Here is a 13,561-nt window from a genome sequence, read left to right on the forward strand (position 1 = left end):
AGACGCCATTATAAAATGCTTTCAGTTCTATTTTTGTACCCTAAGATGTCGGTATATAATACCAAACTTCCAATTAAAGAGTTTAATATAAAAATATCAGCACAAAACTGTTTTTTCAATCTGTTTATTGTGTGAGGAACCCAAACTTCAGTTTAAGTGCTGTTGTAATTTTATTACTAGATTCCATAACCCTACAACTGATAAATTTTATACCATTTTAGGTATTTAATGAGAAACTTAGAAATACTAAGAAAAAAATCAGTATTCAAAGGGTTAATTTTGTTTATAATAACAATAAATTATGTTATCATCTTCTTCAGTTCAAAAGCCAGCTTTGAACCCGAGGAAGGCTTTCAAATCATGTTAATTAAATGGTGGTCCTTTAACCAGTAGCAGTTTGATTACCAATTACTCGAAGGATCTCTTTGTGAATGCCTCCTTCTTGTGTGTTAATATTTGTGTCTCCCACTTGGCCATCTTCGTAGCTAAAACACAAGACACAGAAACATAAAACATTTGAAAAGGAGAAACATTCAAAAACATCCCCAAAGCATTTAAGACAGCTTAGAAATGCTGTCTGGTACCTAAAGTACAGCCCAAGGGAATCAAGAGCAAGAGACAGTTCCTTCTCAGTTGTGTTTAGTAATGTGCTTACATTACTGAACACATGATTATTCTATGTCATGCCCTGATTTGACCCTTCCTTTTTAATTTTAACTTTTTAACCCCACATAAAGCATTGCCTGAGATGCGGGAAGCACCCCAGTGTCTTTGGATCTGCAAACATTTTTCACAGCAGTTGTTATATGAAGCCTGCTGAGAAAGAACATACTGACTTCAGTTTTATGTTCCTTGGGTTCTGGACTTTTTAACTCCACTCCTACTTCAATCATTTCTTTATTTTCTGATCAATGACACTCTCAGAAAAATCACTTCACTTTCCACCATTGCTCCTTTGCCATTCCTGCCTTCTAATTATTATTCTGTTGTAATCAGTGCTGCATTTTTTTTTTATCACTGGTTGCTCTATTTAGTCTGACTACAACAATATTCTTATTTATGCTGGTACTACACACAAGAATGCCAGTCTGCTAAGTTTAGCTAAGCAATAGAAGTGAAAATATAACATTAAAGGACAGCAATTACTAAGTCCTTTAGAAAGAAGTAATTACATTTTAGATGATAATTCATTTCCTCAAATAAACTTACTTGGGCAATAAGAATTTCCCAAGAATGAATTTTTAAACTTCCATGATAATATTCAGAGTAGAATAGGTGATGAATTAATTTTACTTCATAAAAATGACTTCAAGACAGAAGCTTTAGAGAAGTGGTAATTACTTCAAAATAGATAACCAGGGGTGTAAGCATAGTGTCTCAAAGATTAATGTGTGCCACTGTCTTTTCCTCACCATGCTTAAATTCTCCTGAAATAGCACAATACAGAAAAATAAAATAGATGACATATAACAATGAGAGCTTAAGTCTTTACATAATCAACTACTTAAAAACCTAGTGATAGTTGCATCTATATCGAGTTTAAACTCCTAAGAAGTAGCCCAAGTTTGCCTACTTGGATAATTTTTACCGTGCAAATACACACACACATACGTATACATAAGGCACCCAATGGTGAGACATTATTGTAAAAAAAAGAATGGGATATGTGGTACAAAGCCCAGTTGTAATTATTTTCTCAGGAGTTCAAACAATAAGTGCCCTGTTACAAACTAGAGAATGTGTAAAGTGAAATGCTTTAGACCTAGATCTAATTGGGTGTTTTGTAGCAAACTGTGTAAAGATATATTTTATTGGGCAAGTAAAATATGTTAGCCTGGTTTTTGTATAAATCCAGGCTACTCACTGGACCAAGGGTAAGCTAAGCCATCCATAATTCTGAGCCAAGGCTGGGGAAGCAACCTGGCTTGCAGGCTTGGCCCAAATGAGATAACGGGTGTTTTATCAAACCAACTGGCCTAGCTCCTCTAGGATACAGATTATGGAAAACAAAAGAGACTGACAAAAAGAGAATGAACCAGACACAAAGGAAACCACAGTGCTTTGAGAGAAGTGGGAAGAGTGGCAGGTCTTAGAACTGCTTTGGTTCTTGATGGCTTCCCAATTTCTGATACCAGTCCGCCATGTATCTCTATCCTAAGTTTCCTAATAGGTGTTTATATAAGATATGTTCAGCTTAACAGATACCAGCCTACTATTACCATCTCTATTCTTTTCAATTTAAAGTTGACCTTGATTAAGGTTTGCCTGTAATACATTAAAACTTCTCATTTTTTCCTCAACCCACTGCAATCATTCTTCAGATCCTACTACTCTACTGAAAAGTACTGACAATGGTTGCCCATGGCCTCCTAGCTGATAAATTCAGGAGATTGTATCTGTTATGTCTGCAGCATGTGATACAGCTGACTGCTCTTTTTCTTAAAGCTATATCACCTCTTCCCTCCCTAGTTGGCCCTTTGATTATTAATTCTCAGTCTCTTTCATTGCATTCTCTTCCCTGGCCTCCCATTTCAATGCTGGTTTTATTCACAATTCCCTCCTCAGTGTTCCCTCTTTTTATGATATGCAAACTCACTTTACTTTAGTCTGTCCCATTGTTGTAACTATCACCCACATGCTGATTCCTAAAACTATATCTCCAGTCCTTACATCTTTCCCTAACTATAAATTTCCTACAGAAATCACAGAGGTGGTATATTCAAAGCCGAACTTAACTTCTTAATTCAAAACTGACTGCTCTTTTCTACTCTGTCAATATCTCAATTTGAACTACCATCATCTACCCACCCTACCAACAAGGAAACTTCAGTCATTCTTGGTTATTCCACATGCCCAAATCCAATACATCATCAAGTTACGTTGTTTCCATTTCCCTAGTTATTCTCACTTGCATCTTCTCTCCATCTAATACCATCACCTTCGTTTAGGCATTCATTATCATTCATCTAAACGGGTGATTTTCAAGTGGCAGGTTGTGTACAGTTAGCAGGCTTTGAAATTAGGTTGTCCAGGCTAGCATTTTCCAATGAAATTAGAATAAAGTAGGACAGAGAGTATTGACTGCACCACACAAAGTAAGATTGTCCTTTCCCAAGTCACAATGTCAAGTTCATTTCTTTCTGTAGTGAGAAACGCTGACCTAGACTATTGTAATAACGTTATAACTGATCTTTCTATCTCTACACTTATCCCCCCATCCCTCCTACAAGACTATTCTCTGCCCTGCTAGAGTGATGCAAATGGCCTTCGCTTTACTTGCAGAACAAGATCCAGTGTCACTGGCATGGCACACCTGGGTCCTTCATAATCCAAACCTAAACTTCTTCTCTAGTCATGACCCATCACTCCTCCCTCACTCTATTTCCCAGTCAAATGGGTTTGCTATATCCAAGTATTACACATTCATTGACACTTAAAAAGCATTTGAAGTTAATGGAGAGGAGATGAGACTCACATTCTTTAAATAAACTATAATAATTTATAGAAAGAACACAGGAGAAGGAGAGAATAGAGAGCAAGGGTGAGAGATTGAGATTGAAAGGATTAAGAAAAATGCTTATTTTTCCATTGTCTATGAAGCCCATAAGGAAACACAACAGCTGCCGGCTGAAGGATAAAATCAGTCAAAGGCATTCACATGTCTTAAATTATGAAGCATATAAAATAATAAAGGAAAAACCAACTACCATTTGAATTGGTCCACCAGCAGGGCTTAGATAAATGAATTACTAGTGGCATTAAAACATTTATTACAATATAGCACACAGACTATTTTGCAGCTATTTATTAGTATTGCAGACAAACACTAAGTTGTTAATATAACACTGAAGTTCACTTACGTCCAGGCAGCAACAAAATTAAAAAAAAGAAATACAGCAAGAAAGATATCAATAGGGAAATGATACACTTGACTGGGGTTTTCTACAGAAGGAAAAATGAAATCATCTAAAAGAAGACAAAAATTACTTATGTTCCTAGGAGTATAAAAAGATAACTGAAATTTTATTAATAATAAACCAATTTGCTTTAAAAGCTATGAGACAATAGATGGAATTTGGCTACCTGGAACTCTCTTGGGTATGTTAGGAAATTTCATGGACAAAAACTTAAATGTATTGACAACCTTTATTTTCAAACTGATTATAGCAGCTCTGTGACAGTTTTGATTGGTTCACATACATTTTTTGTTGTTGTTGTTGTCGTTTGTTTGTTTTCCGGTACGCGGGCCTCTCACTGCTGTGGCCTCTCCCGTTGCGGAGCACAGGCTCAGTGGCCATGGCTCACGGGCCCAGCCGCTCCGTGGCATGTGGGATCTTCCCGGACTGGGGCACGAACCCGTGTCCCCTGAATCGGCAGGCGGACTCTCAACCACTGCGCCACCAGGGAAGCCCTACACTTGTTTTCTGACTCCCTAAATCTGGAAGCCAGAAATGATAGCACTGTTTTTCATTAGTCACAGAGAGGAGAAATTCACTGTGAACTGAATTATATCCAGCACTTCTCCAAAGTTCTTGTAAGAAATCTGATGCTGTAGTGTACTGTCTGCTTCATAGCCTGTGTATAAATCTGTTTATTAAGTTAGAACATTCAGTCTTTTGTCATTGCTTTCATTCAATATGTATTACGTGTTTCTGCACAAGATGTAAGATTCCCAAACACGGACAGAATTTGCATTTTACTAGGGGAGATAATAGAGTTATGCAAATAACTGGAGGACAAGGCAGCCTGGGTGATACAAAGAAAGGGCAAGCAGAACTGACAGTAAAGACAGATCCTGTCTGAGTGGGATGCCAGGAGAGGCCCCATGGAAAAGATCATACAGTTAAGCCTGGAAAGATTGGCTAAAGGCTGAGCTGGTGAGAAAGCCAACCATTCCTACTGACTGAGCAAAGGCACATTAGTGGGGAAAAGAATTCCAAGTTTTTTTCAAGAAACAGCTTGGATAATAATTTTATTCAATCAGTGGTTTGTATGGGTAACTGAAGTCAAGTCAGATGGGCACTATATTGCAGAATGCCATGTTTTTATTTGTTAATAACTATCAGCCTGTATGAGCAAGGAATAATCAAACTCTCCTTTTGGAAAAATAATGTGGTATAAATTGTATGATCTTATTAACCATAGTTAACTCTAAGTGGGAATATGATGGGTGATTGTCTCTCTTTCCGCTTACCTTTGATTTCAGTTTCTGTACATTGAACAGGTATCACTGGTATAATGATGGCAATGTTTAAAAAATCTGGCATTTTAAAAAACAGATTAGGAGCAATGAAGAAATCAGAAGCATGGAAAATAACCAGTAACCTTTTGGTGTACTCTAGGGGAGAGAACGATACCCACTGAAACAAAGGTGTTTATAGAAGAAAACTGTGAAAAGATGTAATTGTGAAAAGATGTAATTGGGAACTGATGACTAGTGAGCAAGGAAAAAGGAATTGAAAACTACAGCAATAATGGGTTCCACTTTTGTACATAATGATTTTAAGGTATTAGTGGACTTTGGGGGACAAAATATCCAGCAAGCAGTTATAAAATGGGCATTTCATTCATTCCTATGTATCTGCCAAGCACTATGCTAGGTACGCAAACACAGATGAGCTGTATAGTCCCTGACCTCAAGAGGTATACAGAGTTAATGGAGAAGACAATGCATAAAAAAGAACAATCCAGTAATAAACACATGCCCAGGGTCTTACACAGTTACAAAAGGGAGCAGCACAGGGCTTCCCTGGTGGCTCAGTGGTTGAGAGTCCACCTGCCGATGCAGGGGACACGGGTTCATGCCCCGGTCCAGGAAGATCCCACATGCCGCAGAGCGGCTGGGCCCGTGAGCCATGGCCGCTGAGCCTGTGCGTCCGGAGCCTGTGCTCCGCAACGGGAGAGGCCACAACAGTGAGAGGCCCGCGTACCACACACACACACACACACAAAGGGAGCAGCACAAAGGCATCCAGGGAAGTTTCTGGGAGGAGGGAAGACATACATTAAGATTTAAAAGAGGAGTGGGAATTAGATAAACAATATGAGGGAAGAAAATGGAAGAGAGAATCCAAGATTAATGGAGAAAGGAAAGAGCAAGAGCATGGAGTGTGGAAATCCCAGCATACAGTTCAGCTCGTGCAGCATAACGTCCTGGGGTGAGAAACAGCGGGCAATGAAAAACGGTGGGCCATACAGCTGGAGATTGGATCTCCTCCACCTTCAACACAGTGGTATTGAGGGAAGAACAAAGCACCAAGGAATCAGTTGGTTCCCTTTGTAAAGGAGACTGGGCTTCATCTTATAAGTAGTAAGCAGCTATCAAAGACTTTTAAGCAGGGGAGTGATGTGGCAGTTTCCATCTTGGAAAGAGATCTGGGTTAGAGACAGAGAAACTGGATTTATTATAGACTTGGGATAAAGCAAATCATATAAGCTTGATGTCCCACAATTTATGTCACTGAGCCATGACTGAATGTCCTATCTTTTAACTTCATAAACAAGCTGTCTCCTTGTTATGTTCCCATTCAAACACTGTGTACCTTTTGCAAAATCATGATGCAAAGTACCTATTATTTCATGTAACAGCCATGATACAATTATTTTATAAATTTTTCTTGTAGCTACCTTTTTAGATATATTTCAAACTTTGACCTAAAATTAAAACAATACATATTCCAAAATATTTTCCTTTTTGCCTTCTTCTGTTCATTCATTAAAAATTGGCTGACAAGCAGCTGTACATCAGGTACCGTGCAAAGTGATGCAGGGCACACAGGACAGTAAAAACATAAGAGTAGGAGTCTGCCTTTTAGGAGTTCACAGTCTTGTGGAAGAGTCAGATACAATGAATAAACTGAATTTTAAATTGAAGTTCTGCACTGAGTTGTAGGAATACCAGGAAGAGAGATTAATTTTGATTAGGAGCTTCATAGAAGAGGTGGTATTTGAGCTAGACCTTAAAAGATAGAATAGACTTTAGATAGGAATTCCTGAAATTTATTTAGCACTGGCATCTGCTTGACTCAAGAACCTGAAAATACCCCGCATCACTTTTCTGCAGATAGTCTTGTTTTATTTGGTCCTTCCTGCTCCTAAATTTCTGAACTTCTTGAAATATTTTGAGAAATTATACCTTAAGTCGACGTAATAGAGAAACTATGGAAACGATTCATTTGCAGATCTGCCTGCTCTAAATCAGAGAACCACTAAAGCATTAAACATGTAGGTTGTAACACCAAATAAGCAAGATACAGAAACCTGGTGGTTCTTAACCTTTCCTTGGTCCCAAACAGTTGAGGGAGAAGACACACTCCTATCTCTATGAGTTTCCACTATGGCAGTGGTGGGGGCAGTGTAGCATGGGGTGCCCATGGCACTAAATACACCTAACTTGTTTACCTGCCAAATCATCAATTACCTTCTCTTGGATTTTATTATTTATTCCTATTTATGGAAAACACCAATAATAAGTTTTCCTCTCTAGCTTAAAAATCCCCATTTCATAACATTTTTGTTGTATATGACTAGAGCACCATACGTCTATGTGGTTTTCACACCCCCTGTGAAACTTCTGGCCCTTTTTAAAATAGCTGCCTTATTTCTACATATTGACCTTAATGTCTTTGTACACATGTGTCTCAAGGTCAGTAACGAAATCAAGCTCTAGCAACAATTCCTAGACCCTCAGAACCGTCTGGAATCTGTTCTTAACATCTGAATTATTATCTTTTGCCTGAATCACTTATATTTGATTAAGTTTATTCATTTTTGGAGTTTTCCAACAAATTTTTTTCAAACTTCTTATTCTCTTATTTTTTCCTAACAGATATCTTCCTTTAAATTTTACTTTTAATTTTCTCTGATACCCTGTTCTAAAGTTTCCCCCATTTTTCTCTCATTCTCTGTTATTGTTCACTTATTGGGAAAAATGTGATTAGGATATTATATGACTGTTTTATTTATTTATTTAATTTTATACATTTTATTATCTCCACTCTGGAAATCAGATTAGCATTGAATTTATATAATTTTTAATATTTTCAGTTAGTACAGATAAAAAGGAGGCCTCACCAATTTATATCCTAGTCATCAGGCAAAGCATCTAACTTTAGAGATCACATAATGTGTTAAAAAAAAGAAAGGATGAAATAAGAATAGAAATTGAGTTTCTGTGTGGTTATGGTATATTTGTGATAACTCACTTCTTTCTCCTCAATTTATTCTTTTCCTAGATAGTGCCATTCACCAGGGAGGCACATCACTAGCAGAACTCTGTGATTATATCTTTATAAAGAAGGAAAACTGATGGTTGTAATTAGAATGTACATTAGTGAATGGATTCTCTTTTTCATGTGTTTTGAATCTTATCAATTTTCCTTAATTAGTTCCTTCTCTCCTGAGGGAGCAGGAAAAAAGGATGAAGTCTCATTTGTGTTTATAAAGGAATGAAAATCATTACCTTAATGGAATTTTTTCCTTTGCATTATTTGGAAAGTATCTGAGTGTACTGAAGGCTTTTTCTTCTCTTTTCTTCAGATGGTCTTTCCTCACTTTTTTCTTATGAAATATAGAACTCCTTCTCTCCAGTCAACACACACATACACACACCCACACATATACCTCCACTGATTTAGTTTACATATAATTTATGTAAAACTGTAAAGAAATAATATGAGAAATGTTTACTGCCTACTTCCATATCTAATGTTATTTAGCTCAACAACTATGAATTTTAGCAAGACGCTAAAAGGAGCAGATTAACTGATTAACGACAAGCTAAGGAAAGGCCTCTGGAGTTACTTTTCCATGAAAATCTCCAGCTCACACAATGAAATAACTTTGTGATTGGAGGTGTCTTTTGGAAGGCCGACCTTCTAACAATGGATAAGAGTCAAGATGAGCAAGAAAGAAGAAGGGAAAAAATAATCAATGAGTGCCTTTCAGTGGAGACCTGCACTGTGCTATACCTTAATCTGAATCATAACCTTAAAAAGCAGACAGCTATCCTGGGAGCCTCCAGAGCCATGGTTGTACACTTCTCTACCTTGCCTTCTGCCCCAGGAGGGTGACTTCTATGGACTTGGTCAATATGCTCCCTTGCCCTCTAGTTTCTGTTAGAGTTTGGCCAATGGGGAGGGTGAGGTCAAGGTTTTGCTTGGTTCCAGCCCCACAAGGTCACCTTGGGCTGCCTACGTCCCTGAACTGAAGGCCATGACTCCTGTCAAAGCTGATGAACTAGAAATGGCTCTCCTACCAGGTTCTGATAACTACTTCCTATTCTTATCTTTTTGGACCTGAGGATGTATAATAGCTCTGGTGCTACTAGATCCAAGTGACTGTACTAGACCTATGATTTCCCTATAATCACACTTTTGTAAGTGATCTAACTGTGAATGATAGAAATTATCTCGTTTCTTAAGGGCCAGTGGCTTCCTGTTGGGATTCTAACTGATACCGGTATATTGCTCTACTGTATCTATTGATGATGTTATATTGCATCTACTGAGGAAGCTTAGAGAGGTTATGCAGCTTGGCTAATGTTACCTCACTAATAACTGGTGAGTCTAGACACAGACTGTCTGATCAAAAGCAGCAGGGTTCTTTTTACTACACTCATTGCTGTCTTGCCACCAAGAATGAAATCTATAGGTATGTATATGTCTCATACTATGTAATCTGTATATTAATATGTGAGCTAAACACAAAAGATAGATAAATACATAATATATAAATCTGGATCATCAGAAAGTCACACTTTTCAGACCAACCAAAAGAAAACCAGGCAGTTCATAAAATTTTCATTGTGAACCATCAGTCAGTAAGCTAATAGATCAAATGTTGCAAATGTAGTGTGCTCCAGCTATGCTATATATTGAAGTAATCATGATACAGTCATTTTGACATGGCTTATAAAACAAGTCAGTGCATTTTTCCAGCTTCTTTTTAGAAAGCTACACAAACGTACAAAACAGATATACTCAACTCTTCCTTGAGGTCCTTTCTGTGACAGGACCGTGGATAAGGAAGGCTCAGGCATGGGAAAAAGTTGAGAGTTAAGCAAGATGGGTAAAAAACAGACAGATCTACTGCACTCATTTACTTAGGGAAGAAAAATACCACTCTTGTATTTTGATGCAGCTCTTATGCTATAGCTGTGTCAAAAAATCCACATTAACATGCCCTGCATTGCCAGCCTATATCATGGAATGCAGATCAACTTTTTATAGGAAGAAGAATTTCTCATTATTGTTTTCCTCATTCCCAGTTCTAATATTTTTTAAATCTATAAATAATATATGTGTATATTTATGTGTGTGTATATATCTATCTAGATACATATAATATCTTTATGTATGTATATATACACATGAATACATACATACACACAGATAGTGGTTAAAGAGACCATGTTTTTCTTCAATTCTTCTAAGTTAATAGCATTTAAACACCCCCCTTTTTCACAGCTTATTAAAATAAAACAAAAACATTGAGTTGATGAGAAAATACTTGTCTGCTATATTTTGGCAGCTAAAGTGAGTAAACAATGTAGTCACTACTACCTCACTTATGGAGAAGACAGTAACATAGGATTTTAAGTTTTTACACTTACACAAAAAAGAATCGTGTGCAGACATGATCAGTATTTGGGACGACCCATATCTCTCCATGTTTGTGCAGGTCAGGTGAGGTGATCACTGTAAATGGAAGAGAAAATTAAAGAACTATTTATTCTAAGTTACTATATCCCTTCTCTTAGAAATCTAAAAGCAAAAATGCATGCACACATTAACATATGAAAAATGTTTCTTTCACCTTATTAAGCTATCAAGAAATGTAAATAAAAACAGTGAAATGCCAAGTAACAATTTTATGTCTGGAACACGATTAGCATATCAATAGGAAGGAAATCACTTTTGTGTTACGGTGGCAAATAGGTCCTGACTTGGGAACTATGTAGAAAGCGACTTAGCGTCCTCTATAACCATCAAACGTTGAAAACTTGAAAGACACTAAACAGTGGCTACTGAAACTCCCACACAAGAAGAAAAAAATGAACTTTTAGCCAAAGTCAGATTTTAAAGCAAGAACAAAGGAAAGTATATGATATTGCAAATTGCCTATCAATTTTCTGTCCTAAGTTCAGAATCGAAGAATAATTTCAGTGTAGGAACAAGAAAGACCTACTGGGTTTTCTACACTCAGCACGTGGTTCATCTTTCAGATTTTTTATGGTATTATACATTCAGAAACCAACATAAAGAGGAAGGGGTATATTAACAAAAGAGATAAGCAATACTTGATCAGAAAGAGATAATTACCATTCTGAAATATCTGCCAAGAATAAAATATAGCACTATTTGAATTCTTGCCAATTCTGCTTTTTGGTTTTAACCTTTATGTTCTCTGTTGTTAAGTATTTTCCATTTGTGCCCTTAGAGATGGTCATAAGGAATAAAGCTTTCACTAGTCCATCATAAGCATTTTGTAAACATACTTAAACTTTTAAATACAGATGAGAGAGAGAATTAACGCTATGAGAATTGTAAAACTTTCAACTTACCTTCACATAAGGCTATGCATTTTAAGTTACGGCTTTGCAGGAACTGGGATTGCTGTCCTTTTTTCTGTGACTAAAGTCCAAAAGAATTTAAAGATTAGAGTAAAAATCGGACAGTCACTCAAGTGAAAAAAAAGAATCATCATTAAAAAGTAATAGTCACTAAGATAGCTCCAGAGGTTTAAAAAAGGCCTATCTCGACCAGCAGCAATATCCTGGAATTCTCTCTTAATGTCAATCTGTATTTGTTATATCACTTAATTTCTGTACATAATCATAATTAAATTACTCTCAAAAATAAGCAAATTAAAAAATACTAAATTAAAGTTCAGTAGCCTCACAATATAGAATTAGAACTCAAATTTATTTTTACCAGAAGCCTAGCATCTCTATTTAGAGGGAAACAAAATTAAAGTTGCATAATCTTTTCAAACATTAAAATGAATTATTCTAGATCATCTAACTACCCAAAACAAACCCATATTTATAGCATCATTAAGCCACAGAGGTTTCAGAAACATTTCATGTAGAAAATCTGGGGTTTTGTTTTTGTTTTCAGACACTAGACTAGCTATACTCTTTTTAAAAAAATCTAAAGTCACATTATTCATCAGATGGATTTTAATTTGTCTGGAATGCTTGTTTTCTCTGAAACAACAAGGGATTTGTGCTTGCCCTTCTCTATGCCTGGAGTGTTCTTTCTCCCAGAGAGCCATATGGCTTGTGCACCCACCACCTATAGGTCTTTACTCAAATAGAACCTTCTCAGAGCATCCTTTCCTGATCACGCCATTTAAAATTCATTCGAGTTCCATCTTGCATCCCACAGCATTCAACATCCCTTTCCCCTGATTTTTCTCTGTAAGATTTACCACCATCTAGCATTCTTTCTATCTAAATATATATTTAATTTATTTATATCCACTCAGTAGAATGCAGGCACCAAGCGGATTTGTCTATCGCTGATGATCACTGTAGCCCAATACCTAGATGTCCAGCACTCTAGCAGAAGCTCAATACATACTTATTGAATATTTAATGAATAAAGGCATTTTAGGGTGAGTTTCATTCCTGTAGGAGTAACAACCACTTAAAATAATTCTGCAGATTTAAAAAGCCTGAGTATTTATCGAAGTCCTGCCAGCTAAGGGAGCTAGAGTTCATTCATCAGAGGCAGTCGCCCGATTCGCTACAACACCTGTGATGCGCTGCTGTTTTTACTGCTTGAAGCTGGCTCATCCTTGGCCGACACCTTCTGCTTCTTGTTCATCCCTAAAAACATCAGCAAAATAATAATTTAGGGACAAAGCCGTATGATGCAGCTCAAAGTACAATCCATCTACACTGCAAAGTTCCACTTTAGGCAAAGGCTTGACAGCATCAGGCCACAGACCACCACAAAGGGCTGCTGAAGGAGCAGCTGCTGTGCCCTGAGCAAGCAGGGTGGAAAGTTGGTGGGTTCTGGAAGTCCTGGTCAAGTTACAAAGTAGAAAATACACTTTGTTTTTCTTTGCGTTGTAAAGAAGGCTAGGACCTTCCCTTGCATAAAATTGATATAATCAGAAAATTCTTAAAACTTGATTTTAAAAGGCGTTTAGGACCTAAATTTCATTCTTACCATCTGGTGACTAGAAGATAAGGGGTGGAAAATATGAACAATTTCAGAAAAATATATTTATACTGCAACTTAACTTCATGCTCAATTCCTGTAGAATTTACTATTCCTCCTAATAAAGGAAAACTATTTAAGTCCTTTTGTCTATGATACTCACAAGTCTTACCTTACCCTGTTAATGCCATGGCTTTTTACTGTGAAATATCTCAGACAAAACAGAACTAAAATTCCTGTCTGGTTTTTTTTTTTTTTTTTTTTTTTTTTTTTTGCGGTATGCGGGCCTCTCACTGTTGTGGCCTCTCCCGTTGCGGAGCACAGGCTCCGGATGCGCAGGCCCAGCGGCCATGGCTCACGGGCCCAGCTGCTCCGCGGCATATGGGATCCTC

General features: G+C 37.1%; 1 protein-coding gene across 2 annotated transcripts in view; it reads right to left on the reverse strand.

The window, feature by feature from the left end:
* Nucleotides 1-201: 201 nt before the first annotated feature.
* Nucleotides 202-13,561, reverse strand: part of PARP8 (poly(ADP-ribose) polymerase family member 8) — a 177,463-nt gene continuing 164,103 nt past the window's right edge. Inside the window, exons 24-27 of one of the 2 annotated variants that reach the window (XM_082621641.1) lie at nucleotides 12,759-12,832; nucleotides 11,564-11,633; nucleotides 10,613-10,697; nucleotides 202-485 (exon numbers count right to left, since the gene is read on the reverse strand). In XM_082621641.1, the coding sequence (XP_082477767.1) occupies nucleotides 383-485; nucleotides 10,613-10,697; nucleotides 11,564-11,633; nucleotides 12,759-12,832 (332 nt within the window). In that variant the 3' untranslated portion in view covers nucleotides 202-382. Of the gene's footprint in view, nucleotides 486-10,612; nucleotides 10,725-11,563; nucleotides 11,634-12,758; nucleotides 12,833-13,561 lie in introns of those variants that run through there. The other variant, XM_082621642.1, reaches the window with a different exon arrangement.

This window comes from Mesoplodon mirus (assembly GCF_964341445.2).
Source record: "Mesoplodon mirus genome assembly, chromosome: 5".
Lineage (NCBI taxonomy): Eukaryota > Metazoa > Chordata > Mammalia > Artiodactyla > Ziphiidae > Mesoplodon > Mesoplodon mirus.